Genomic DNA, 27,688 nt, shown 5'->3' with positions numbered 1-27,688 from the left:
TGCAGCAAGACCTGGACAGTGTTCAGACTTAGGCTGACAAGTAGCAAGTAACATTTGTGCCACACAAATGGCAGGCAATGATGATCTCCAAAAAGAGAGAATCGAACTATTACCATTTGACTTTCATTGATGTTATCATCACTGAATTCCCCCACTATCAACATCTTAAGAGTTACAATTGATCAGAAATTGAACTAAACTGAACCAGCCATAGTCAGAGGCTAGGAAACCTGCGACAAGGAGCTCACTCGATTCCCAAAGCCAGTCCATCATTTACAAGGCACAAGTCAGGAGTGTGATGAAATACTGCCCATTGCTTGAATGAATGCAGTTCCAAAAACACTCAAGTAGCTTGACACCGTCCAGAAGAAAGCACACCTCTTGGCATCATAGCCCCAAGCAATTGCTCTACCACTGACCATAAGTAACAATTGTAAGTACCACCTGCAAGGTGAGAGAGGAACAAGAAGCCTCAACCTCACTCCAAGGTGCAACAACTTCTCAGGGTTCTAGCAGGTGCAAGTAGGGAGGAGGAATCTCGCACACACAACCCACAGAAGCTTCTTCTCAGGACACTTCAATGGCACCTGCAATCAAAATATCCACTAATTATGTTTTCATTCACATGGACCTCCTGTGATCCCAAAGTTTACAGAATGCTAAGCTGAAGAGGATGTACTGCATCAAGACAAGACCCTGTAGGCCCAAGTTGCTCCAGGAAGCCTGCCCAAATCTTCCTGGCTGACAGGGATAGCTATAGAACAGGTTCCCTCCACATCAGTAGCGCGAGAGGAAAGGTTTGCGTTCAAACAGTTTGAGAGATTTTCAGTCTCTTCAGATGTCCCATTGATGAAAGAAGTTATAATGGTCAAACTACCAACCCTTTCACTGCAGATAACCTCAAGCCATCAGAGATGCTTGAACTTTGACATTGATGACAGCTGTCATGGCATTACATTTTGATGTGGAGAATACTGAGCCTGGTTTTTAGTAATGCTGCTGTGTACATTCCATCCTGTGTATGAACCTTTGAAGGAAGCACACGGCTCTTCATGTGCATTCTCTTTCAGTGTAGTTGTCTGCTGAGAACATACCATCTATTGTAGCTTGACACTCTCCACTCGTTCCACCTCTGTGCTGTTAATGTGGAGAGGGGCATGAGTAACATCCCGCCGAAAGTCATTAATGAGTTTCTTGGTTTTGCTGGCATTGAGAGCTAGGTTGTTCATTATGTTCAGGAGTTATTATGTTCAAATCACAGAACGATAAGAATTCTACACACTGATGACATCAAGATAGCACTGAGGGACGGCACGGTGGCACAGTGGTTAGCACTGCTGCCTCACAGTGCCAGAGATCTGGGTTCAATTCCCACCTCAGGCAACTGTCTGTGTGGAGTTTGCACATTCTCCCCGTGTCTGCGTGGGTTTCCTCCGGGTGTTCCGGTTTCCTCCCACAGTCCAAAAATGTGCAAGTTAGGTGAATTGGCCATGCTAAATTGACTGTAGTGTTAGGTAAAGGGGTAAATGTAGGGGAATGGGTCTGGGTGGGTTGCTCTTCGGAGGGTCGGTGTGGACTTGTTGGGCTGAAGGACCTGTTTCCACACTGTCGGTAATCTAAAAGGATATTGACGTTAATAACCGGACATGATCTAGAATGGTGGAGTAGCTGAATGGCCTAACTTTGCTCCCATGTTACTATTTTGCATAGTTGCAAATCCCAGACACCAAAGAAACAAACATATAGTTCATAACATTCATGTTCTTTTAAATAAGACAAGAAAACTGCTTCAGTTTTTCATACTTATTGATTAATGATGTGAAAAAGACAAATATCATTGGAAAGCACATTAAATATTATTGAGTGACCAAAATCAGGGATCATCAATAAATCCAATAAAAAGAGCTTTTATGGTTCAGTGGTAACGTCCATCCCTCTGACCTGGGAGATCTAGGTTTATGTCCTAACTGCTCCAGAAGTGTGTAATAATACTTCAGAACAGGTTGCTGAAAAATAAATCCAATAAGGAATTCAGGTCAAACGTCTTTTACCTAGAGAGTGGTTAGAATATGTGATGTTCCACAACATGAAGTATTTGAGGTCAGTAGATGATTTTAAGGGAAGCTAAATATGTACATAACAAAGGTATAAGGTTATGCTGAGATGACTTAGGTGCAAGGCATTGTGAAACATCAATATTAGCGTACATTATGTAGACTAAATAGCCTTTTTTGTCCTAAGCTTTACACACACAATAGTATTGGGATATTAATATGTAGTATATTGCTGCAGAGAATTAAAATTTATACATGTATGCCAGTTGGGTTGTGTATATCTAAGTAATCTGAAAATAATTAAATGATGAATTTCTGTTCAAATTTCAGTGTAAAGAATTATACAAGAATTCTGCCATCCAAAAACAGCTTGATGATTTAGTGAAAGACATTAAGCAGCTACAAATTGATGTTGCAAAATCACCACCTCAAAACATTGCTGAAGCTGCTGTATATGTGGAAAACTTTATAACGTAAGTTAATAATCCCAAAAAGAAATAATGTTGTTGCTGAGAAATAGTAGATGCACTGCCAATACTTTACATTCATCAAGACAGATGCTAGAATGCCAACAATTCATACTGCATGGAAAAGTGTGCTAATCGGTTGACAAGTTGACTGTCGTCAAAGCAGTGCCTTAGAGAATGCACAGTTCTTACTCCCTTTGAAATTTGGCACTGTTGTACCTGTCCTAATGGTTGCAAGTCAAAAGTTTTCACAACATATATTCAAGTATACTAGATACTAAAAATTGATGTGTGGTTTATTTGACAACGTAATTCTCAGATTAAACAAAGAGTCGAATATGCTTTCATTGAGCTCCCTTATGGAAGGTGTAAATATTTTCTGAAATTTCCATTTCTATATTTCATTTACTTTTTGTTTACCTGGACAAATGTGTGATTTTTAACATTTTTTTAATAAGGTTGAAGCATTAAAACCCTAATACGTTGAATCACTAGTGAGATAACAATTTATCAAAATAATGACTTGTATTATATTCACACAAGTGTATTTATATTAATTTTTTTTACCATTGTGTTATTTCAATTTGACATTGTCTGAACCGTCTGAAACCCCTGAACCGGCATTTCCGCCAACATGGCATCTTTCTATCCATTGCTCGGTCGAAGTTATTGATTTCCACTTTGTAATTTTTTCTGCAGTGTTCCTTTCAGTTTACTTTTTGGCCCATTGTTGTCAACTTCAAATCTGATGGTGCAGACAAAGATTTCTCTCCTGTGCCACAATGTTGAAGATTTTAGACCGTCATTGCCTCCAACCCACACCCCTAAGGATTTTGCCTCAGGTCTTAAAGATTCTATTGGGATTGTTCAACTTCTGGTACTACATTGGGGTAAATTTCATAGGTGCTAAGTCATTCCAATGTGGGAGGATTTTAGCCAAAGTCAATCACTCTTCTGTTGCATTGATAAAATGAAAGCAGTCCTTTGCTGGATCATCTGATTTGGATGAATCACCCGAAATGAAACTGCATTTCCCCCAAAGAAAATTATACCATTACACTCTGATTTGTTCCCAGGATAAACCCGTCCAAATATTCTCTATTATTATTCTTAAAAATACTTTCACATCTCATTTTATTCTTGGTGATATTTCTAAATTTTGAATTGTCAGTTAACAAAAACATTTTTCTAAATGCATACTGTATAAAGTGTACTTCCAATTGTGTTTGTGTGTGAAGAAGACATATATACATCAGTGTTATTTTTGATCTTTTGTTACCTGCATAATTTCTAAGTTACCATCATTGTTTGTTGGCTTCCTCATTTAAGTTATGATTGTTTCTAGGGCCTTGGTAAATGCCTTCAAGTTGCATCATACAGAAACTTTTCAGAAAGTTGCCATTGCTCTGTTCTATGAGATTGTGTCTTTTGTCTGTGATGAAACACAGCGACATCCACCAACAAGGCAGTTTTTTACATCATGTATTGAAATTCTTGGACAGGTATGGAAGTTTTTTTACACATTACAGATATATAAACCAAATAAGTGCACAAGGTGTAAATCCAGTGGCTAGTATTTTGGTGACGTTAAAACCAATCCAATCTTGATGTCATCTGGATTGTGGTTTGGGTGAAATTCTTCTCAAACAATTTTAGCAAAGCAAACAAAAAACTTTGTGTTGGCATTAACTATCTGAGGTTACAAGGTATCATTCAAGAACACGAGTTTCAGCTAATTTTATTTCCCTCCTAAAGATCCTGAAGCAAAGTTGCATTTCCCTTCCCGCTGGTCAAAAACTGTCTATCGGCACGAGGCATAAAAATGTTCTAATATTGTCACTAGCATAATTGACCTTCGAGCGCGCTGTCTGAATGCGCACAGCATTCACAACAAGATAGCTAAATTGATGGTAGTAGAGTCAATAGAGTATGATTTAATTGCCATTTATGTAGACTTGGCTGCAGGATGATCTCGACTGCGAACCGAATATTAAAGGATATCATCATTTAGGTTAGATAGACAAAAAAGAAAAGGATATAGGGTAGTATTGATAATATTGGATGGGATCAGTGAATTATTGAGAGCAGATCTCAGATTCTGTGCAAAATTATTTTCTCACTGTTTGAACGAAGATAATAGCCCATTTAGGTTAAATTAGTTACCTATTTGTAATTTGAAATTTAGCACAACCATCGAACTATTGGACAAAAACATTAACATCTTCCTTTTGAATTTTAAAGGAATTATCAGTATTTTAGATGAGTAAATTTAATCTTACTTGAAGTTTAGTTTGAACATACCACATCATAAGGATTTACTAATTTACTCAACTAACTCCAGTCCTGTGACCAGCAACGTGCCAAAAGGATCGGTACTGGATCCTCTGCCTTTTTGTCATTTATATAAACAATTTGGATGTGAAAATAGGAGGTATGGTTAGTAAGTTTGCAGATGACACCAACATTGGTGGTGTACTCAACAGCAAAGAAGATTACAACAGGATCTTGATCAGATGGGTAAATGGGCCAAGGAGTGGCCAATGGAGTTTAAATTTGATAAATGTGCGATGCTGTATTTTGGTACGGCAAATCAGAGCAGGACTTGTCCACTTAATGATAAGGTCTTGGAGAGTGTTGCCGAACAAAGAGACCTTGGGGTGCAGGTTCATAGTTCCTTGAAAGCAGAGTCGCAAGTAGGCAGGGTAGTTAAGTAAAGGGATTGGTATGTTTTCCTTTATTGGTCTGAGTATAAGAATTGAAAGGTTATGTTGTGGCTGTACAAGGCATTGGTTATGTCACTTTTGGAATACTGTGTTCAATTCTGGTCACCCTGCTGTAGAAAGGATGTTGTGACATTTGAAAGGGTTCAGAAAAACATTACAAGGATGTTGCCAGGTTAGAGAGCTTGAGCTATAGGGAGAGGCTGAATAGGCTGGGGCTATTTTCCCTGGAGTGTCGGAGGCTAAGGGGTAATTTTATATAAGTTTATAAAATCATGAGGGGCATGGAAAAAGTGAATAGTCAAGGTCTTTTTCCTAGTGTAGAGGAGTCCAAGACTAGAGGGTATAGTTTGAGAGGGGAAAGATTTTAAAGAGACCGAAGGGCAATGTTTTCATGCAAAGGGTGGTGTGTATATGGAATGAACTGCCATAGGTGGTGGAGATTGGTACTATCACAACATTTAAAAGGCATCTGAATGGGTATATAAATGGAAAGGGTTTAGAGGAATATGGACCAAACGTTGGCAAATGGGTCTAGACTTATTCAGAATGTCTGGTTGGCATGGACAAATTGGACCAAAGTATGTTTGTATACTGTATGTTCTATGATTCTATAATTCTTGGAACAACTTAAGGCATTTATTGAATTATTTTGCTCCATATTTTGATTATTACATTTTCACTTGGTGCAAGTAAAATTTCAAACTATTACAATTAAAGATAAATCTAAATATTTTTCTATGATTTTGCAGGTTTTTCTGAGTTGTGCTAAAACAGAAAGCAAAAATTTGTTGAAAAAAGTTCTTCAGAACAGAAGATTATGCAACCTTTTGTCACCATACTTCACTCCAAATATATCTCCAGATGAATTTGTCAATCTTTATGAAGAAGTTGTCAAAGTCCTCCACACAGATAGTGGAGATGTCATCTTCATGTTACTAACAAAGGTAAAATTGTTCTTTTTAGAAACCATTGAACTCTGGCTACTTTAATTGTCCAGTTAGTTAACTAATTATTTTATACTTGCCCCTTCACTGAATCAAAATTTGTATCAAAGTTGCAGAATTCAATGTCAGTGATATGTTGCAAGTCTGTCTGCATTCTTTTAGTTACCATATCTAAGTTTCATAAATTTCGTTTTGGATTACAGGTAACACTGGCAGAATTGCAATCATCACTTGAAAGAACTGTAAATGCTTTAAATCAGAAGCAAACATAGAGATTGCTGGCAAAATACAGCAGGTCTGGCAGCATCTGTGAAGAGAAATTGGAGTTAACGCTTTGGGTCAAGTGACCCTTCCTCGGAACTAACTGAGGAAGGGTCACTCAACTTAAAACGTTAACTCTGATTTCTCTCCATAGATGCTGCCAAACCTGCTGAGCTTTTCCAGCAATTTCTATTTTCGTTGCATTCATCACTCATTAGGAAGTTGAGATGAGCCTGTTTGAAATGTTGCAGTCCTTAGGTGATACACTTCTAAATGTTGTTAGGCAAGGAATTCTACGGCCACATCCAGATTATTTATAAAAATGACAAACAGCAGTGGCTCCAAAACAGATCCTTGCAGCACACCACTGGTAACTGAGCTCCAGAATGAACATCTCCCGTCAACCACCATCTTCTTTCAGCTAGCCAATTTCTGATCCAAACCACTAAATCACCTTCAATCCAGAAACTCCATAGTTTGTACAATCGCCTACCGTGTGAAACCTTATCAAACACCTTACTGAAGTCCACATACACCACATCAACCACCTTACCATCATCCACCTGTTTTGTCACCTTCTCAAAGAACTCAATAAGGTGAGTGAGGCATGACCTACCCTTCACAAAACCGTGTTGACTGTCCATAATCAAATTATTCCTTTGCAGATGATTATAAATCCTTTCTCTTATAACCTTTTCCAACACCTTAACCACAACTGAAGTAAGGCTCACTGGCCTGTAATCAGCAGAGTTGTCCCGACTCCCCTTCTTAAACAAGGGAACAACATGTGCTATCCTCCAGTCTTCTGGCATTACTCCTGTTGACAATGATGACATAAAGATCAAAGCCAAAGGCTCTGCAATCTCCTCCCTGGCTTCCCTATCCAGCCCCAGGGTCTTATCTATTTTCAGATCTTCCAAATTTGCTAAAACTTCCTCTTTGTCTACCTCAATTCCATCTAATCTTGTAGCCTCTATCTCCATATTCTCACTAATATTGCCCTTTTCCAATGTGAATACTGATGAAAAGTATTCATTAAGTGCTTCCCCCATGTCCTCAGATTCCACATACAACTTTCCACTACTATCTTTGGTTGGCCCTAATCTTACTCTAGTCATTCTTTTATTCCTGGTATACCTATAGAAGGCCTCAGGGTTTTACTTGATCCTATCCGCCAACAACTTCTCATATTCCCTCCTGGCTCTTCTTAGCCCTCTGTTTAGATTTTTTCTGGCTAATTTATAACTCTCAAGCCCCCTAACTGAGCCTTCACGCCTCATCCTCACATAAGCCTTCCTCTTCCTCTTGACAAGAGCTTCAACTTCTTTAGTAAACCATAGCTCCCTCTCTCGACAACTACCTCCCTGCCTGATCGGTATATATTTATCAAGGACCCGCAGTAGCTGGTCCTTGAATAAGCTCTACATTTCAAGTGTGTCCATTTCTGGTAGTTTCCTTTCCCACCCTATGCATCCTAAATCTTGTGTAATTGCATTGTAATTACCTTTCCCCCAGTTATACCTCTTTCCCTGCGGTATATGCCTATCCCTGTCCATTGCTATTGTAAACATAACTGAATAATGGTCACTATCGCCAAAGTATTGTTGTACTATTTTCTGATATTGGGTTATTTCAAGTTGTCCCGACTTCAGTTTTTTAAATGCTTTTACACAATTCTTGTCTTAATTGTATTGATACCAAAGCAGTCTTATGATCTGAACCAATGTTGGCTGAAAAGAATCTGCATAACAGAACACATAATTATGCTTATACAAACAGGAAAATACTTTCAAGCAAAACCATTTTTAATTACTTGTGTGATTATGTTCCATGTTTACTAGAGAGGTAATACAGAAGTCTTTTTTTGCTTCCTTTATTAGTAAGATATGTTCACTACCATCAGATTGTTACTTAAACAGAAGAAAAGTAACTTCTCTAGTTTTCTCAACAATCATAACTTTTCTCAAGCCTTCTTTTTGCACATCTGCAGTCATGGCAGTGGTCACAGAATCTAGAATGCCTGCAGCATAGAAAAAGACGATTTAGGCAGTATAAATAGTTCATCTATCTACTCTGTCCAGAACACTCATGATTTTGAGCGTCTCAAAAGTTGATTTCTATTTTTATTTTACAGTTTGACCTTATTTTGTGGTTGAATTCTACCAAGCCAGCTATGTCTGAACGGACGCGGCTGTTGGAGACCATTCATTCAGCTCTGACTTTGTGTGGCTTTCAACCAGAGGAAGAAGTTCAAATGGCTTTTAACATTTTTTGCAAACACTGGATGTATGTTCTGCAGTATCAATTCCCTGATCACTATAGTGACTTCCTCAGACTTCTGATGCAGAGTAAGTAGTTATCGACAGGAATTTTCATGAAGGTGGAAGATAACATTTTTAAATGGTAAATTTGCATAATTTAGATTTGCTTATCCAATTGACTTGTCAAACCCAGGACACATTTGTCTAATTGAATTCTTTTAATATCATTGATATTTTTGCTACCCAGCCAGGCTCACTCAGGAATTAGTTAATATTTGTAACTATATAGAAAACTATTACCTAAATAGACAGAAACATATGGATTATTACACAGACAATGATTTTGCTTGGAAGTATTTTCCTGTTTTTATAAGTATGATATTCTTCAATCCCATATCAATCTAAAATGAACATTAATTCCTCTAAACTTGTGTTAGTTTCAAAAGTATAGTAGTCCTCTCTCCTCCTGTCCCACATGCCTGCCTGCAAAAACATCCAATCTCCATACCACCCTCTGATAAAGGCTCCTGGAAAAAAAATACTGTGCCCACACTCTGAATATCCTTTTTGTTTAATTACTTCCCTCTTTCAGCTGAGGATCAGATAAACTTTTATTATCATTAAATCTGAGGCAGCTGGCAGTTGAGCCTTCTGACTCCCCAAAGCCTGTCCACCTTCTGCAAGGCATAAGTCAGAAGTGTGATGGAATACTCCCCACTTGCCTAGATGAGTGCAGTCCCAACAACACTCAAGAAACTTGACACATTCCAGGATAAAGCAGCCCGCTTGATTGGAATCCATAAGCATCCACTCACTCCCCCACCAACACTCAGTAGCACCACTGTGCATTATCTACAAGATGTACTGCAGAAATTCACCAAAGATGCTCAGATAGTATCTTTCAAACCCATGACCACTTCCATCTAGGAGGACAAGAGCAGAAAAATAATAGGGGAACCTGACTACAGGTTCCCCTCTAAGCCCTCCCCATCCTGGCATGGAAATATATTGTGATGTGGAGCAGCCAGTGTTGGACTAGGGAGGACAAAGTTAAAAATCTCTCAGCATCAGGTTAAGCACCGCAGTTCAACAAAGCTGTTCACCGCCACCTTCCCAAGGGCAGTTAGGGATGGGCAATAAATATGGCCAGGCAGCAAAACCCACATCCCATAAAATGAATATTGCCAGGAGTTTCAGTTTTGGCTGTTGCATTGTGTTTTTTTTTTGCATCACTTACAGTATACAGTAGATTGCTCTATGTAAGTTGAAAGTTTAACTTAAAATCATCTTTTTGGATATACTCAACACCTTTTTAGCCACAACATGCTGTACTCACGTTACTAATCCGCCTCAAATTTTCCACCCACAGTGGTTAGCACTGCTGCCTCACAGCGCCAGAGACCCGGGTTCAATTCCCGTCTCAGGCGACTGTGTGGAGTTTGCACGTTCTCCCCGTGTCTGCGTGGGTTTCCTCCAGGTGCTCCGGTTTCCTCCCACAGTCCAAAGATGTGCAGGTCAGGTGAATTGGCCATGCTAAATTGCCTGTAGTGTTAGGTATGAGGTAAATGTAGGGGTATGGGTGGGTTGCACTTCGGCGGGTCGGTGTGGATTTGTTGGGCCGAAGGGCCTGTTTCCACACTGTAATGTAATCTAATCTAATCTAATCTAAATCTAATGTAATCTAATCTAAAAACTAGGCACAAGGGAACCAAGCAGGTTACACGGTGTGTTGAAAGATGTGCGTTAGTTTTGTCAGATCCACACACAATAGAGCCCATACCCCAAATGATAAAAATGCCCTGGCATTTAGCACATATGCAAAGATTTTGGATGGAGTCTTTGAGGCTTCAAAGATCATTTTGTAAAATTTTACCAACATCTCTGATAGTTCATAATGTTGTTTTACAAATGCAAGAAAGATAATTAATACAAGACAGCACCGAATTATTAGAGCTGTTGAAAAAAATGTCTCCTCATTTCTTTTTCACTCTGTTTAAGGCTCTTCAGAACAGAGATTGAACCTTGACTGCTGGAGGATTGCTTTGAAAACCTTAAATTGTACCTCTGAAGATGAACATGAACCCCCAATTGTAAAATGTGCAGAAACACACCAACGTCCTCAGATCAGGCTATCATATGAACAGGTAAAGCACAGTCTATCAATTGTTTTCCAACATGAGAAAAATAATTGAATATCCCGCCTCAGGAAAATCTAAAAAGACATTTGACATTGTTACTGAAGTTACTTGCATTGTTTTGCATTCAAAGTATTTCTTAAAGATTCTTTATCATTCTTGCATTCACTTCAATTTTAATATTGTCTGACTTCTCTTTCCTGCAACCCCCCTGCGCACGCGCGCACACACATGAAATGATGTCTCTCAACTTTAGGTTTTAATTATTACTTCACAATTAAACTCTTTCCGTCTTCAAGTACAGTAAAGTTGAAACAAAGACATACAACTCCGCACACAGTTGTGTTTTTCCATTTTTATAAACTATGTAGTTTATAAATGTGTAGGTGCTCAGATGAGAGGGTGTATTTACAGCACAACACATTTACATCAGTAATTTCCATTAGTTTCAGTAGATTTTACATCTGAAATTAAATAATTTGTTTCCTATTTCTTAAGAAGTTAAACTTTTGTTAATACTGCAGGTGGGAACACCTTTGCAAAGGGAACTCTCCAGAGCTGAATGAACCAAAAAGCTTTTACCTCCTATTACTTATATGTAGTCAGAAATGTGTTCCAAAAATATATTTACAGAAAACAAAAGAAGCTCAAAATGACCATTATTCCTAATGAGTGAAATTTAGTGCATCTGATTCTTTATTGTTTAAATGTGTTTTAAAAAATGATTGTGAAGAATGTAATACAGAAACTAGGAATAGGAGTACGCCATTCAGCCCTTCAAGCCCATTCTTCTATTCAACATGATCGTGGCTTTCTTCTATCTTAAAGCCATGGTCCTTTTTTTCCATACTCCTCGATGCCTTTAATATCTAAATATTTATCAATATCTTTCTTGAATATGCTGAATGACCACAGCTTTCTGTGGTAGCAAATTCCACAGGTTAAGCAAATGAAAAAATGTTTCCTCATCTTGGTCCTAAAATTCCTACCCCTTTTCCTGAAAGTTAGGTTGAGAATAAGTGATTCAGAATTCGAATCACTCTTAAAACCTTACTTTACTCAGCGGAGTTGCGGTTTACCTTTTTTTTTGAATAAAGCAATTTCAAGCAAAAGTTTGAATTTTTTTAATCTAAATATTTTGAGATAGAATCGGGAAGAAAAATACATACTATGAACAGTTTAAACTCTGTTTCACCGTACAGGTACTGGAAACCATACAGTGGCTGTCTGATTTCTTCTTCAAACTGCGCCTTTCAAAAGCAGATTTAAGGAGCTTTGGTCTGTTTTCAAAGTGGACTCCATACATGAATGAAGTGAAGAAATTATTGATGTTTCTTGTTAGGCTTCTTATTGATTCAGAGATTGCCAAACTTGCCCAAGAACCTCCATCCAGCATCAAGAACGTGACAGGTATTAACTGAAGGATAGGATTGATGAATCAGCATTTGACACTTAATTAAGTAAAAATTGCATTGTACTTTTCACTTACTAAATATGGTGTTAAAATGTTAGTGTCAACATTAGTAACTGATAATATGAAATATGCATATTACTTTGGACTAATGAAGTTACTTAATGCTGTAATCATTTGTAAATTAGCCAATTGATCAATCACTGAGTTAAAAACTTGACCCTTGATTCTATCAGGAACTCTAACAAATGCCTGTTGCACTGAAAGTGCACTTTAAAACAAATACCCTTGAAAGTAAACAAATTGCATTTACTGTTGTAAGTCCAATTCTATCTACACTGAAAATAAAACCATAAGACATAGGAGCGGAAGTAAGGCCATTCGGCCCATCAAGTCCACTCCACCATTCAATCATGGCTGATGGACATTTCAACTCCACTTACCCGCATTCCCCCCGTAGCCCTTAATTCCTTGTGACATCAAGAATTTATCAATTTCTGCCTTGAAGACATTTAGCATCCCAGCCTCCACTGCACTCTGTGGCAATGAATTCCACAGGCCCACCACTCTCTGGCTGAAGAAATGTCTCCGCATTTCTGTTCCGAATTTACCCCCTCTAATTCTAAGGCTGTGTCCACGGGTCCTAGTCTCCTCGCCTAACAGAAACAATTTCCTAGCGCCCACCCTCTCCAAGCCATGTATTATCTTGTAAGTTTCTATTAGATCTCCCCTTAATCTTCTTAACTCCAATGAATACAATCGCAGGATCCTCAGCCGTTTCTCATATGTTAGACCTACCATTCCAGGGATCATCCGTGTGAATCTCCGCTGGACACGCTCCAGTGCCAGTATGTCCTTCCTGAGGTGTGGGGACCAAAACTTTACGCCAAATGGGGCCTAACCAGAGCTTTATAAAGTCTCAGTAGCACAACAGTGCTTTTATATTCCAACCCTCTTGAGATAATTGACAACATTGCATTCGCTTTCTTAATCACGGACTCAACCTGTATGTTTACCTTTAGAGAATCCTCAACTAGCACTCCCAGATCCCTCTGTACTTTGGCTTTACGAATTTTCTCACCATTTAGAAAGTAGTCCATGCTTGTATTCTTTTTTCCAAAGTGCAAGACCTCACATTTGCTCACATTGAATTCCATCAGCCATTTCCTGGACCACTCTTCCAAACTGTCTAGATCCTTCTGCAGCCTCCCCACTTCCTCAGTACTACCTGCCTGACCACCTAACTTTGTATCATCAGCAAACTTCGCTAGAATGCCCCCAGTCCCTTCATCCAGATCATTAATATATAATGTGAACATCTGCGGCCCCAACACTGAACCCTGCGGAACACCGCTTGTCACCGGCTGCCAATCCGAAAAAGAACCTTTTATCCCAACTCTCTGCCTTCTGACAGACAGCCAATCCTCAATCCATACCAGTAGCTCACCTCGAACACCATGGGCCTTCACCTTGCTCAGCAGCTTCCCGTGTGAGCACAACATCAGTTAATATGTCATTACTCTACTTTGTAAGACACCAAGTTCAAATGCATTTCGCTCTGTACGAAAATGAATTTTGATGCATGTTACCTGTCCAAATCCACCTTTTAAGATGTTTTTTTTTCATTCATGAGACAATGTGATGTATTTCATGTCATTTGATTTAATATGCGGCTCTCTTCTAAGTAAAAATGTTGGGAACCCAAATTCCACTTTCGACCTTAAACATGCAAATAATGTATTTTTGCAGCTACCTTTTTTTTGGATGAAGTTTTAAAGCTAGATTCCATCTGTAAGCTTAATTGATGTAAGTGGGTATTAAGACTCTCTACAGCTCTATTTGAAAAGAGTATTAAGTTTGCATGGTGTCTTAAATAATATTTCTTTTTAAATCAATGCCACCAAAATTGATTTACGTCTGAAAGAATTCTCTGGATGGGAGTATTTCGGTGAAGGCCTGATGATGTGATTAAAAATCAAGTTAATCTGGCACGTAATTGGCCTCATCAGAGTTGTCTGGCCTCAACCATAAGTAACTGAATAAGTATTTTGAAAGAGAAAGAAAGACATCCATATGTTAGTGCTTTTCATGATTTCTGAATGTGTCCATGCACTTTACAGCTAAAGAAGACTTTTGATGTATAGTCAGTGTTGTAATCTGGGAAACTTGGCAGGCAATTTTTGCACAGCTGTATGATGATGATGATGACCAGATTTCTTTCTAGTGGTGTTGATTGAGGAATAAATGTTGCCTTGGAGACTTGGAATAACTGTCCACTTCTAAATTGTGCCAAAAGATCTTTTCTGCCCATCTGGGAAGGCTAATAGGACTTCAGTTTTAAATTTAATCTGAAAGATGCACCTCTGATAGTTTAGCCTTTGTTACAATGGAGTGTCAAACTCAAGTCTTTGGAGGGGGTGTTAAACTTACATCTTTTTACTCAGGGAAGGATGCTATCAATTGAGTCACAGCAGAAGGGAGAATGTTTGATGCAGTAGGATTTGTGGAAAACTCTGTTTACTTAATATTAAAATTTTGTAATATTAACAATCTCTAACAGTGTGTTACTTTTTTGAGTTTCCCTAAATTACTTTAATTGATAATGAGGGGATAAATGATCAAGCAGCTTGCTGTTAGGAAAAGAAATTAGGCTGTGATTTAATACATTCCAAATAATGGGAATAATCATTTGTCCTCTGGTTAACTATTGTATTAATGTCCTACATCTGATTTATCACTTATGAAGCATAATACAAAATGTGCGTTATTGCATTGGTTGTAAAATTCAGTTGTAAATTGAGTGGCAAAACATATTACTTTAGTTCTTTTATTCATTTTACAAATAATAAATCAAAACTGTCCATTATTTCAGCTATTTAATCTTGTTTCATTAATCCAGCCTTAATAATTTGGGTTTATTTCATTTTAGGTTTGAAAATGATATATGCAAAACTGGTGGGACTTTTCAGGCCGTGGCTACTGGTACTAAATACAGAGGAAGCAAGGTAACTGTTTTTGTTAAAACAAAGCAACATCGATGCTGGAGATCTGAAATAGAAAGTGCTCTAAAGGCCACTACTATGACTAACCACCCAACTGCAAGGCCACATTTACATACTTATGTTCTCAGCAGAGTTGACCAATTTTCTGCATTAACATCTATCATTAACACCTTCTCTTCATCCTTCATTATTCTACCACCATTAGCACTCCCTTTTCCTTTCCCATCTGTTCCACTTGGGTGTCCCTGCCTCTACAATGTTGTTGCTTAACTATGTGTTGCTTAACTTCTCCTTAACTTTACAATGCACCTCAAAAGTGAACTTTTACAACCTGTCCTCTGATGTGTTCAGATCTCTGCTTGGTGTTGCAGGTTTTATTTTGATGTTTAATGGGACATTTATATATTTTCCCATATCCAATAACACAACTCCTTTGTTGCGCACAATGGATCAATCTTAAAATTATGTACCCATCAAACAACATTATAGAACTCACAGTTTCTATAATGCTAGTATTTTCATCAGTTACACATGCCTCCAATTTCTGCCATTTGCTCCAGTTTTGTTTCATGTTAGATGTTGTTTATCCGTGACCTCATCTATTGATATGATGTGTTAATATGACCTAATCACATCTGAATCTGTAATTCCTCATGTATCAAGCAAGATTACAATTGCAACAATTTAACAGTAGAGTAACCTCTGGCCACATTTCCTATTACTGAATAATCAGTCCAGCACTTTGAAAGTTCCTTTCATCTGTGTTTCCCCCGTTCACTGAATTCACACAGTTGCAAGGAGCTTATTCACTTGACACTTTGATCTGTACCTTCAGCCACTGAGAATATACGATGTAAGAGCAAAAATAGGCTATTCAGCCCATTGTGTCAGCTCCACCAATGAGATAATGGCTGATCTGATAATCCTCAACTCCACTTTCCTGCGAATTCTACATATCCCCTGATTTCTGTACTGATTAAAAATCTGTCTGTCTGAGCCTTGAATATGCTTCATGACACAGTCCTGACAGCACTCTGAAACAAAAATTTCCACAGTTTCACTTCTGAGATTATACCCTCTGATCCTAGATTCTCCCACAAGGAGAAACAACCTCTCCACATGTACTCTGTCAAGCCTCCTAAGAATCTTAAATGTTTTAATAAGGGATCCTCTCAATCTTGTAAACTTCAGTGAGTAAAAGTCACACCTACTCAATCTCTTATCATAAAATAATCCATTCTTAAACAGGATGAACCTGATGAAACTTGTATAGATTGTCTCCAATGCCAATCTATCTGTCCTTCGGAAAGGGAGCCAGAACTGTTCACAGTATTCCAGTTGTAGTATGATCAATCCTAGTATAGTTTTACCAAAATCTTCCTATTTTTATTCCCCATTCCATGTAATAAAGGCTTGGCCTAACATGCCTTATTACCAACTGAATTTGGATGCTCTCTCTCAATGACTTATACAGGAGGAACCCCAAATCCATTTTATGCTTCAGCTTTCTGCAGTCTTCCCCCATTCAACAGGGCAGGCATTGCAATAATGGTCTTAGAATCATATGGCATAGAAACAACCCCTTTGGCCCAGCATGTTTATTTCGACCAACAAACAGTAAAGTAGACTAATCCCATTTATGTGCATTTGGGTTATACCCTACTAAGCTCTCAGAACTCTCGCTTCCCCTGCCCCCCCGGGCCCTCAAGCCTCATTCCTCATGAAGGGCTAAAGCCTGAAACGTCAATTCTCCTGTTCCTCGGATGCTGCCTGACCTGCTGTGCTTTTCTGATATTGTGGCCTAACCAATGTTTTATAAAGTTGTAACAAGACTTCCTTGCTCCTATAATCTACAATCTGGCTAATGAAGGCAAGCATCTCATACGTTCTTCACCATCCTGTCTACTGTGCTGACATCTTGATGGATCTAAAAACTTGTACACAAGGTCCCTTCATTCCTCAGTACTCCCTAAGGACCTACCATTCATTGAGTGTATCCTTCCATTATCACAACTTCCAAAGTACATAATTTGGAACATCTGGACAACAAGGACACCTACTTCAGACTCCTGCTCATTGACTACAGATCTGCCTTCAACACCATTATCCCATCCAGATTGATTTCAACATTCTGAGATCCAGGTCTTGGCTTCACTTTCTGGAACTGGATCTTCAGTTTCCTGACCCATGGACTGCAATCAGTGAAGGTAGACAACTGCACCTCCTCCACAATAATATTCAACACTAGAACCCCCCCCAAGGAAGCCTTCTCAACTCCCAAAGTATGCCCTGTACCCCCATGATTATGTAGCCAAATTCCAAATGAACCCATCTACAAGTTTGCTGACAAAACCACCTTGATAGGAGGGATATCAAAATGATAAGTCAGAATACAGACAGGAGATAGAGGGCTTGGTAACGTGGTGCAATGATAACAATTCTCTCTCAGGGTTGGCAAAACTAAAGAACTGATCGTTGAATTCAGAAAGAAAGGAGAAGAACATGCCACCGTCTACACTAACGGAGCCGAGGTTGAGAGTGTCATGTTCCTAGGAGTAACAATAACTGACAATCTGTCCTGGACTTCTCAAGTGGTTGCAATGTCAAGAAGGTACAACAATGCCTCTTCTTCCTCAGGCAGATCAGGAAATTTGGCATGTTCATAAGGATCCTCACCAACATTTATAGATGCTCCACAGAAGTATACTCTCTGGGTGAATAACCACCTGGTACAGCAGCTGCTCTGCCCAGGATCGTACAAAACTACAGAAGATTGTGTGCACAGTCCAGACTATCACGGAAGCCAACCTCCCATGCATGGACTCTATTACCTCTTGTTGCTGCAGAAAGACTGCCAACATCATCAAAGACTCCTCCGTTACTCTTCTCCTACAACCTCTTCTGTCTGGCAGAAGATACAGAAGCTTGAACACATGCAGATTCAGGAACAGCTTCTTCCCTACTGTTATTAGACTGATCAATGGACTCTCTCGCATCAAATAATGCAGATCTTGTAAATGTTGTTCTTGTCGAATGTATATCCTTTACGGTGTAATCTCTATGCCTCATTCTGTCCAGGTTTTTTCACCATACGATCTGTATGACCTTGCTTATTATGATCTGCCTGTATTGCTTGCAAACCAGGCTTTTCACTGTACTTAGGTATACATGACAATAAATCAAATCAAATAATCTCACGCTTGTCAGGATTAAATGCCATTTGCCATTGTTCTGCCCAGTTTACCAGCTGATCACAATCGTTGATCCTGGAGCCTGAGATCATTCTCCTCATGATCAAAAAGATCATTAATTTTCATGTCATCTGCAAATTATATTTTCTGCATTCATGTCCAAGTCGTTAATACACATTACAAACAGCAAGGGCCTGAGCACCGAACCCAATGGTACACTGTTGGTCACAGGCTTCAAATCACATAAATAATGCTCCACCATCACCCTTTGCCTCCTATGTGTAAGCCAGTTTTTGATCCAATTTGCCAACTTACCTTGGATCTCATTGGGCTTTTATCTCTTAGACCAGTCTTCCATGTAGGACCTTGACAAAGGTCTTACTGAAGTCCAAGTAAACTACATATAACTCTCAGATGTCCGCCTTCATTACTGCAATGATGGTTTCTTTTAACAATAATGCAACACCCCCATCTCTCTTACTCCTGCCCTATTACGCCTGAAATTTCTATAGGAGAAGGTGAAGACAGCAGATGCTGGAGATCAGAGTCGTTTGGTTGCAGGCTCCCAAGGTGGAATATGAGGCGTCAACTACTGGCCAAAGCATAACTCTCTCTCTTGCTCTGTCGCTCGCTCGCTCGCTCTCTCTCTCTCTCTCTCTCTCTCTCTCTCTCTCTGTCTTCCAGTCCCCCACAGTCTCTCTCCCTCTCTCCACAGCGCCTCTCTCTCTCTCCCTCCCCTCTCCCCCACAGCCCCTCTCTCTCCCACTCTGTCTCTATCTCACCCCCCCCACCCCCACCCAACTCCCCCTCAATTCTTAACAAACTACAAAGAACAAAAATAAGGACTTTATGCTCTCTCTTCTTCCAGTGCTGTTCACCTAGCCTCTAAACTTGGAAATGTCCAACAGTGTTCTGGGGACATGAGTTCAAATCTCAGTGTGGCAGGTGGTGAAATTTGAATTCAAGTAAAATGTGGAACACAAAGCTGGCCCAGTGGCCATTACACAACCATTGCCAATTTGTCATTCGGTCACTCATGTCCTTTAAGACCTTCAGCTGTTTTATTCTTCCTGCCTATGTCCATAACTTCATCTTTTCCCACATTAGATTTCATCTGCAATGTTTTTGCCCAGTTGTGTAACCTGTCCCTCTGTAGACTCCTTGTGTTATCCTCACTACTTACCTTCCCACATTTTTTTGTGTAATCTACAAATTTGGCGATTGTACATTCACTTCCATCCAGAGCAGTAAAATACATTGTAAATATATGTGAGCCCAGCACTGATCCAGTGGTACTTCATTAATTGCAGGTTACCATGCTGAAAATGGACTCTTTATCTGAACTTTTCAATTAGCTAGCCAATCCTCTAAACATGCTAATATTACTAACTGACACCAAATCCCATCCACCCATCACCCATGTGCTCACTGATTGGCATTAGCTTCGGGATTAATGATGCCTTGATTTAAAAACATTTCATCCTTGCTGTCAATACCATAGCCTCCTCATCCATAACTGTAACCTCCTCTCACTGCATGTTCCTCCAATTTTGGTCTTTCATGCATTCACAGTTTTAATTGTGTCCTTGTGGTCATGTTTTCAGTTACCCAGCCCATAAATTCTGGAATTAGCTCCCTAAATCTCTTAGCAGCTATGACTCTCATTTAAGAATTCCTTAAAGCCTACCTCTTTAACCAAGCTTTTAGTCATCTGTCCCAGTATTTTCTTACATTTAACTTATTTCACATTTGTTACCACCCTTCTGTATAGTGCTTTGAGATGTTTTGCTATATTACATGCAAGTTATTGTGGTTTCTTCCTAATTCAACCACTTAAATGATTTTGAATGATTATTACTTTAAGAAGATTTTTTTAAACAGTTAATTGCAAATTGTAACAATGCTTATATTTAATTGATCATCCAAATTTTGTATTTTTATAAAGCAATAGTCGTTCATATCCTTGGCTAGAGATTGACACTCCAATAGCATCTGGCGTGGTGAAGTTATTTACTAAATGTGTTGATTATCTGCACCAAAAGTTTAAAGGTAATTTCTGATTTATTTTAGCCTTTAATTCTGGAAAGAAAGGTGGATTTTAAGCAATGTGTATTAAATTCAGAAATCGTAGAATGGTGAATGCAAGATGAGTGACTGCTTTTTTTAAATTGTATCAACATGTTCAATATTAATTTTAAGTACTTTGCAACACAATAATATAAGAGAGAAAGTTTTGCGTTTGTGTAATTGTTAGATCCTTCCAAAGTGCTTCCACACCCAGTAAGCTATACTTTGAGCTGCAACTTTTACGTTAATTGGATAAAACTAAGGTAATGATTATTAAAAGAAAGCAAACATAAGTTTGTTTTTCCATTTTAGCCTCATCACAAATATTTAAAATCATTACAGTTGTCATTTTCTTCATTGTCCACAATATTGTCTTTTTCACTCCTTTTCTTACAGATAAACTAATTCCTGGCCAAAGAGGGGCTCTTTGGTTCCACTTGATGCATTATTGTGAAACTTGCACAATACCCAAATTGCCAGAGTATATCCTGTATACCTACCACTCAGAATATTCCAATCTGCCATGGAACGAGTTGTACCCCGACCAAGCCTTAATGGAAGAGTTCTTTAAAGTAGGTCACTTTGTGAAAAGTTGTTCTAATATCTCTGACTTAAAGAAGGACAGGATTGAGTACCTCATGCTTTTTTGAAAGATAGGGAAGAAAAGATAGGAGAATAGGTAGCAGTACTGACTAATAATAATATTACAGCGCAAGAGAGATGGTGTCTCTGAAAGATCAAGGGTGTAATGGATTTAATTAGGAATATTTTTTAAAAATCAAGGTACAACACACTATTGGGTGTGTTCTATAAATACCAAATAGAGGGAAAGAGATAAAGCAAAGGAAGTGTAAGGAAATTAGACAGGTTGCAAAGCCTATGGAGGAGTTTATTATGCTAGTGTAAGCTGGCATAGAAACACTGTAAAAGTCTGAAATGGAAAGAAGTTGAGTGTGTTCAAGTTAATTTTTTTAGATCATGATGTTTCTAGCCTAACAAGACATTCCTGGTCCTAGAGAATGATCTGAATAAAGCCTCAGAGTGGGAACATTTAATGAACAGTCATCATAAGATTTAGATTAGCTAAGGAAGAATCTGAACAAAACAAAATAATTGGAGGGCCAATTTAGTGCAGTGACAATAGATCTGGTACAGCTAATTAGAATCAAAGATTGTTCAGTTAGTGTTTTGCCTGCCAATGAGCTGCCATGAAATGAAGATTATTCGGGCATACTGAAGTGGAAGCAAGTTAGGGCATGCAAAGCCAGAACTCCCTGGATGACAATGGGAGTAAGAAGAAGACAAAAGAGGTATATACGGTAGATGTCAGATTGATATACAAGTGAGAACCAGGGTCAAAATAGAGAAAGAGGAAATAGCTGAAACATCAGATGGACCAATTATTGCTAATGAATGCATTTACAAAATTGACTGTACTTAGAAGTTATCAAGACAGCAGAAAAAGATCAAATGCGTCCGAGAATGTGGAGAGAAGTAAGGGTGGAGGAAACGGATTAATCATGGTTCAAGAAATTGGATAATGATCTATCTAGAAAATAAATCCAGGATTACATGGAACGGGTGGACAGGTAGGCTGAATTTAGTTGCTCTTACAAAGCCTGCCGATATGTCAGACCAAGTTGACTCCTGTGCCGTGACCATTCTATAGTTTGTTCAGAAAAGGGCAAAAGCAAAAGTCACATGACACCAGGTTATTGTCCAACAGCTTTATTTGAAATCACAAGCTTTCGGAGCACTGCCCCTTCATCAGGTGAAGTCTTCTCTGAAGTGAAGTCTACTTCGTGTGATGAAGGAGCAATGCTCCAAAAGCTTGTGATTTCAAATAAACCTGTTGGACTATAACCTGATGTCATGTAACTTTTGCTTTTGCCTTTTTCTGAACACATTGTAGAATGGTCACAGCACAGGAGTCGACTTGGTCTGACATATCGGCAGGCTTTGTAAGAGCAACTAAATTCAGCCTACCTGTGACTTGGTGTCATGTGACTTCTGACTTTGTCCACCCCAGTCCAACACCAGAACCTCCACATCATCAGCAAAGGGATGAGAGCAGTATTTAGTCTACTGATGTTTTTAAAATGAGAGCAGCATTTATTGCCCATCGCTAATAGCTTTCAAAGATGGTGGTGAATCTCAAACTATTTAACCAAATGTATTAAGAATTTTTTAACAAAACAATTTGTCTAAGTTTGTAAATCTTGTATCCAAATCACCTTTTTTCACCCCTCTGGTGAAAATTGCTCAGTTACCTTTTGCAGTGTTTGAAGGTCACTTCATCAGGAATTAATACTTATACTTTGTGATGCATATGCTTGTGAGATTAATACTTACACTTATGAGCTGGATTGAGAAATGGCAGATGGAGTTCAACCTGGATAAATGTGAAGTGATGCATTTTGGAAGGTCGAACTCGAAAGCTGAATATAGGATTAAAGACAGGATTCTTGGCAGTGTGGAGGAACAGAGAAATCTGGGTGTGCAAGTACATATATCCCTCAATTTGCCACCCAAGTGGATAGGGTTGTTAAGAAAGCATATGGTGTTTTGGCTTTCATTAACAGGGAGATCGAGTTTAAGAGCTGCGAGGTTTTGCTGCAGCTCTACAAGTCCCTGGTGAGACCACATTTGGAATATTGTGTCCAGTTCTGGTTGCCCTACTATAGGAAAGATACAGAGGCTTTGGAGAGGGTGCAAAGAAGATTTATCAAGATGCTGCCTGGACTGGAGGGCTTGCCTTATGAAGAAAGGTGAATAAGCTCGGACTTTTCTCTCTGGAGAGAAGGAGGAAGAGAGGAGACCTGATCGAGGTGTACAAAATAATGAGTGGAATAGATAGAGACTTTTCCCCAGGGAGGATTGACTGGTACGAGGAGTCATAGTTTGAAGATATTAGGAGGAAGGTATAAAGGAGATGTCAGAGGTAGGTTCTTTACGCAGAGAGTTATGAATGCATGGAATGCGTTGCCAGCGGTGGTGGTGAAAGCAGAGTAATTGGGGACATTTAAGCGACTGCTGTGCATGCACATGGATAGCAGTGAGTTGAGGGGTACGTAAGTTAAGTTATATTTTACATTAGGATTAAACCTCGGCACAACATCATGGGCCAAAGGGCCTGTTATGTGCTGTACTTTTCTATGTATCTATATAAAATGCTAGTGTTTTAGTGGTTTTAAATTTTCTAGATACGCTCATTCTATTTCTAAATGTCTTTTTATGTAAAAGCTTATTCTGCACTTTAATGTGTATCTTATAATGAAATGAATAAGTGAATAAAAAGATTAAATATACTTTCCGACTTTTTGACAGACTCTAATTGCGATTCTGTTTCCATCGTTAGATTTTTTGAAACAACAGTTAAAATTGATGAAATAAAAGAACAGTATTGAAAATTGCTTGATATTGCAATGATTCATTTAGCAGTTTGGCATCTTTACAATGGAATAATGGAGTACTTTCTGGCACTCTTGGTCAAACATTTGATTGTGTAATAAGTAATAACTTCATTACTAAAACAATGAAATAGATCTTTGCCAGATAATGTAAATATGGATTGGTTCCTTTTTAGATTATTCAGTAAAGAGAAGATTTATAACCAAGCATAGGCTGTCTGAAATGAAGCAATTGTGTAAGTAGAGTACAGCTGCCGAAGAGATGTTGAGAGCATAATAGAATTGACTTTCAGGTGCAAGGTTTTTCTATTTCTTCTGTTTGTGGAGATACATTATAGTCCAGAGAAACACTCTACCATTCAGTGTTTATGTTTAATCTTAGTTTAGTTCTACATAAACTCATGGCGAGGACAGTGGTCAATCTCGATGTTTAATCTTGGTCTTATTTTTCAGGTAGAGAGAGGAAGCCCAAAGAGCTGTTTCCTATTTTTGGGGTCTTTGCTTTGTGAAGTTAACTGGGTTAATGTTCTTTCTGATGCTTGGAATCCCCAGCCTCTTTTGCAGACACGGAATATGATTGTCTATTTGTTATTTATGATGGTTTTTCTATCAAAAGAAGACAAACTTATACGTAAACCAGTAAGTAGTTTTGTATTTTTTTCTTTCTACTGGGAGGGACTGTGATACTTCATAAAAACAACAAGTTTATTCATTCTTTGAATAACCTGACTATCAGTGTCATTTGTTTGTTGTACTTAATGCGGTTTCTCCAATAAACCATAATTTAGAGAATTTGTTCCATAATTGATCCAGAAAAGTTTATTTTAACATCCAGAATTACGACATATAATTTTAAATCTGTACTTGAGATATATCTGTCTGTGCAACCAAGGTTGAAAAAAGAATCAAGCTCATCTATGTTACAAGTTGTTTGATACTTTTGCTGTGAGACCATCATACAGCCACAGAGGTTTAAAGGGCAGGACATTACAGTGCTTTGATGGGGCAAAGACAGCAGCAAGGAAGATAAGCAAGTGATGTCAACCTGATGCATCATCTCAAAATGTAAATGATGGGAAAATAGGATTAATATCTAAAATGATATTAGTAAATATCATGTAGCAGACCTGAGGCGAAAGAGACATTATAAAAAGCATTGTGAAAGGAGGCAATCTGTGATTTTTCTGATTCTGAAATGTAGGTATGAAATCAGCTTTAATAATACAAAAAACATTAATTGTGACTGTAGCATTATAAAGTATATTTATGTCGATAGCCACAGTCTGATTTGATGGTATTTTTGACCACAAGTCAAAAGTGTCACTAGCATAGAAAATTCTTATTTTCACTGTCTAATAATGTATATTATTATATCAGTTCACTAGGTTGGTAGCTCGGATGAGAGTTACCATTTGATGAAAGGGTAAGTAAATTGGCCCCATACTATTGAGAGTTTCAAAGAATGAGAGGTGATCTTTTTGATTCTGAAGGGACTAGATAAGGTGGACAGTGATAGGTTGGTACCCCTGCATGGGGAATCGAGAAAATGCAGTAGCAATCTCAGGATAAATTGTCAATCATTTAGGGTAAGGATAAGGAGGAATTTCTTTAGTCAAAGAATTGTGAATCTTTGGAATTCTTTATTCAAAAGGATTGTGGATACATCATTGTTTAATATATTTAAGACTGAGATAGACAAATGTTTGGTGTGTGACCAGCCATGATTGTAATGGATGGTGGAGTGAGGTGCTCCTATTTCTTAATTTCTGAAAAGTAAATTGCTTCTTGAAGAATTGAAATCCTTTCAGCTATATAGGAATAATTGCATATATTTAATTCCTAAATGAAGTAGAAGAATTTTACTGTGCATTTTGGAAGCTTCAGAAAATGTTGAATAACTATGTTTATTTACTTGTTTTCAAATTAAAGTTTTGTTAACCCAACCATCACTGCTGATCTCTTTAGGAATCCTCATTACGTAGCCTTCTTGGACAATCAAGTGCAATACCCTGGCATTTTGTGGACATAGCATCATATCAAAATGTCATTAGCTACTTCAGTACCCATTACTCACCTTCCACTGTCATTCTAAAAGATCCATCAACTGAGCTGATACTGAAGCTTTTAAAAATTGCTGCGGGTTTTTGTGAAACATTGGACGTACACAGTGTAAGTAAATGTAGAAGTTTAAAATATTTATTTGGTCAGGAATTTGTGTTGAATTTATCTGATTGTTTTTCTATTTTATATTTCCAGTACAAGATACACCGTGATATATTTGCTTTTGAACAATGTTCATGAACGAAATGCATCTCTGAGCAAATATTCCAAATCAGCTTGTATCTTTATTCAGCATTTTGTATGAGACATGAGACACAAACTGCACAAATTCATGTAAATGTTGGAAAACAACGAAAAATTGAGGCTAAATAATGACTCTCACTTGCTTTTCCCTGAAATCCTTGCTAGTAAGGGTGCTGAGAGTTTCTGAATGTATTATTACAGAATAACCTCAGATTCTGAAGCAGAACTCTACAGCTGGTGCATGCACAAAAAGAAACACTGTACAACTGGTTTAACAGTAATTACAGAGGCAAAGAAAAATCAGATTGATTCATTTCAAGAATATGATGCCTGTGCACCAATTTCAACCTTCTAGTCACCTGGTTTAGATATATCAGATATTTCTAAATTTCCTGTGGTCACATAATAAATTGTTTCTCTGAGGAATTTGATTTTATTTTAATCTCACATTTGTGAATACTATAGTTGCTGATACTATATATATGGTTTCTCTAGGATGCTACACATAAATCCAAGGTATATGTCCACCAAGTTGTCCAGTGCCTCCTCACTTTGGATCAGAATGGTCAAATAGTCCATGCTCAACTAAAACATGAAATGATAACACTATTGGATGATATTGTTATCTTTAACCCACCAGGTTAGTGCAGTCTGAAAACTACCTAGGTGAGAGCTTGTTTATGTCATTGTAAAGCCTATTTCTAATATTTCCTACATTACATACTATCTGCTCTTTCGTCTTGTTACAACATCTCAAGTACTTTAGAGTAGGACAGCTCCATTATCACAGCATGCCCATGTCAATGGAACAGGAGCAATGTTGAGTTGAGATGCTCAGGCACCGCTTTGCATCAAAATGAGGAATGACAAATTGAGGCATTCTGATATGTTGCTGCTTACATCTATTATCTACACATTTTGCCCCTTTTCTTCTCTATATCAATTTATGAAGAGCTATGAAATTGCCCTAAGATTGACAAAGACAGTGAAGTAAGTACATGAGAATATAATGAAAACATTTAACGTTTTAAGCTTAGTCTGACTTCTTTGGCACCAGAGAAGTGTCATATTGGACTCCATGTTAATTCTACAAATTAATTTACCTGCCATTGATTCACATCCCTGTATATCTTTATAGAACAATAAATCTATAATATTATATGTAATAAATCAACCTTAATGTTGATGACCAAAAGACAGGTAGGAAAGTGAATTGTGAAAGGACATCAGGAGCCTCCAAAGAGATGTAGAAAGAGGAACAAAAAACTGTCAAATGGAGTACAGTGTGGGCAAGTATGAAATTGTCCATTTTGGCAGAAAGGGTAAAAAAGCATATCATCTACATGGTGAGAGGATGCAAGAGAGGCCTGGGTGTCCTACAAGAGCCACAAAAGGTTAGTATACAGGTACACCATGTAATCAGGAAAGCCAATAGAATGTTCTGTTTATTGAGAGAGG

The 27,688-nt window shown here is 38.2% G+C and overlaps 1 protein-coding gene across 2 annotated transcripts in view; it reads left to right on the top strand.

Moving 5' to 3' along the window:
- Positions 1-27,688, top strand: part of epg5 (ectopic P-granules autophagy protein 5 homolog (C. elegans)) — a 147,892-nt gene that overhangs the window by 98,028 nt on the left and 22,176 nt on the right. Inside the window, exons 28-39 of one of the 2 annotated variants that reach the window (XM_087989528.1) lie at positions 2,385-2,527; positions 3,867-4,023; positions 5,994-6,188; positions 8,584-8,797; positions 10,709-10,854; positions 12,048-12,255; positions 15,186-15,261; positions 20,395-20,498; positions 20,913-21,092; positions 24,384-24,565; positions 25,892-26,095; positions 26,726-26,870. In XM_087989528.1, coding sequence (XP_087845654.1) covers positions 2,385-2,527; positions 3,867-4,023; positions 5,994-6,188; positions 8,584-8,797; positions 10,709-10,854; positions 12,048-12,255; positions 15,186-15,261; positions 20,395-20,498; positions 20,913-21,092; positions 24,384-24,565; positions 25,892-26,095; positions 26,726-26,870 — 1,954 coding nt within the window. The remainder of the gene's footprint in view (positions 1-2,384; positions 2,528-3,866; positions 4,024-5,993; positions 6,189-8,583; positions 8,798-10,708; positions 10,855-12,047; positions 12,256-15,185; positions 15,262-20,394; positions 20,499-20,912; positions 21,093-24,383; positions 24,566-25,891; positions 26,096-26,725; positions 26,871-27,688) is intronic. The other variant, XM_043687752.2, reaches the window with a different exon arrangement.

Source organism: Chiloscyllium plagiosum, unplaced genomic scaffold, assembly GCF_037043375.1.
Source record: "Chiloscyllium plagiosum isolate Xiang-an unplaced genomic scaffold, Cpla_swu_hap1 HiC_scaffold_1, whole genome shotgun sequence".
Lineage (NCBI taxonomy): Eukaryota > Metazoa > Chordata > Chondrichthyes > Orectolobiformes > Hemiscylliidae > Chiloscyllium > Chiloscyllium plagiosum.
This window is presented reverse-complemented; position numbering and strand designations above follow the sequence as displayed.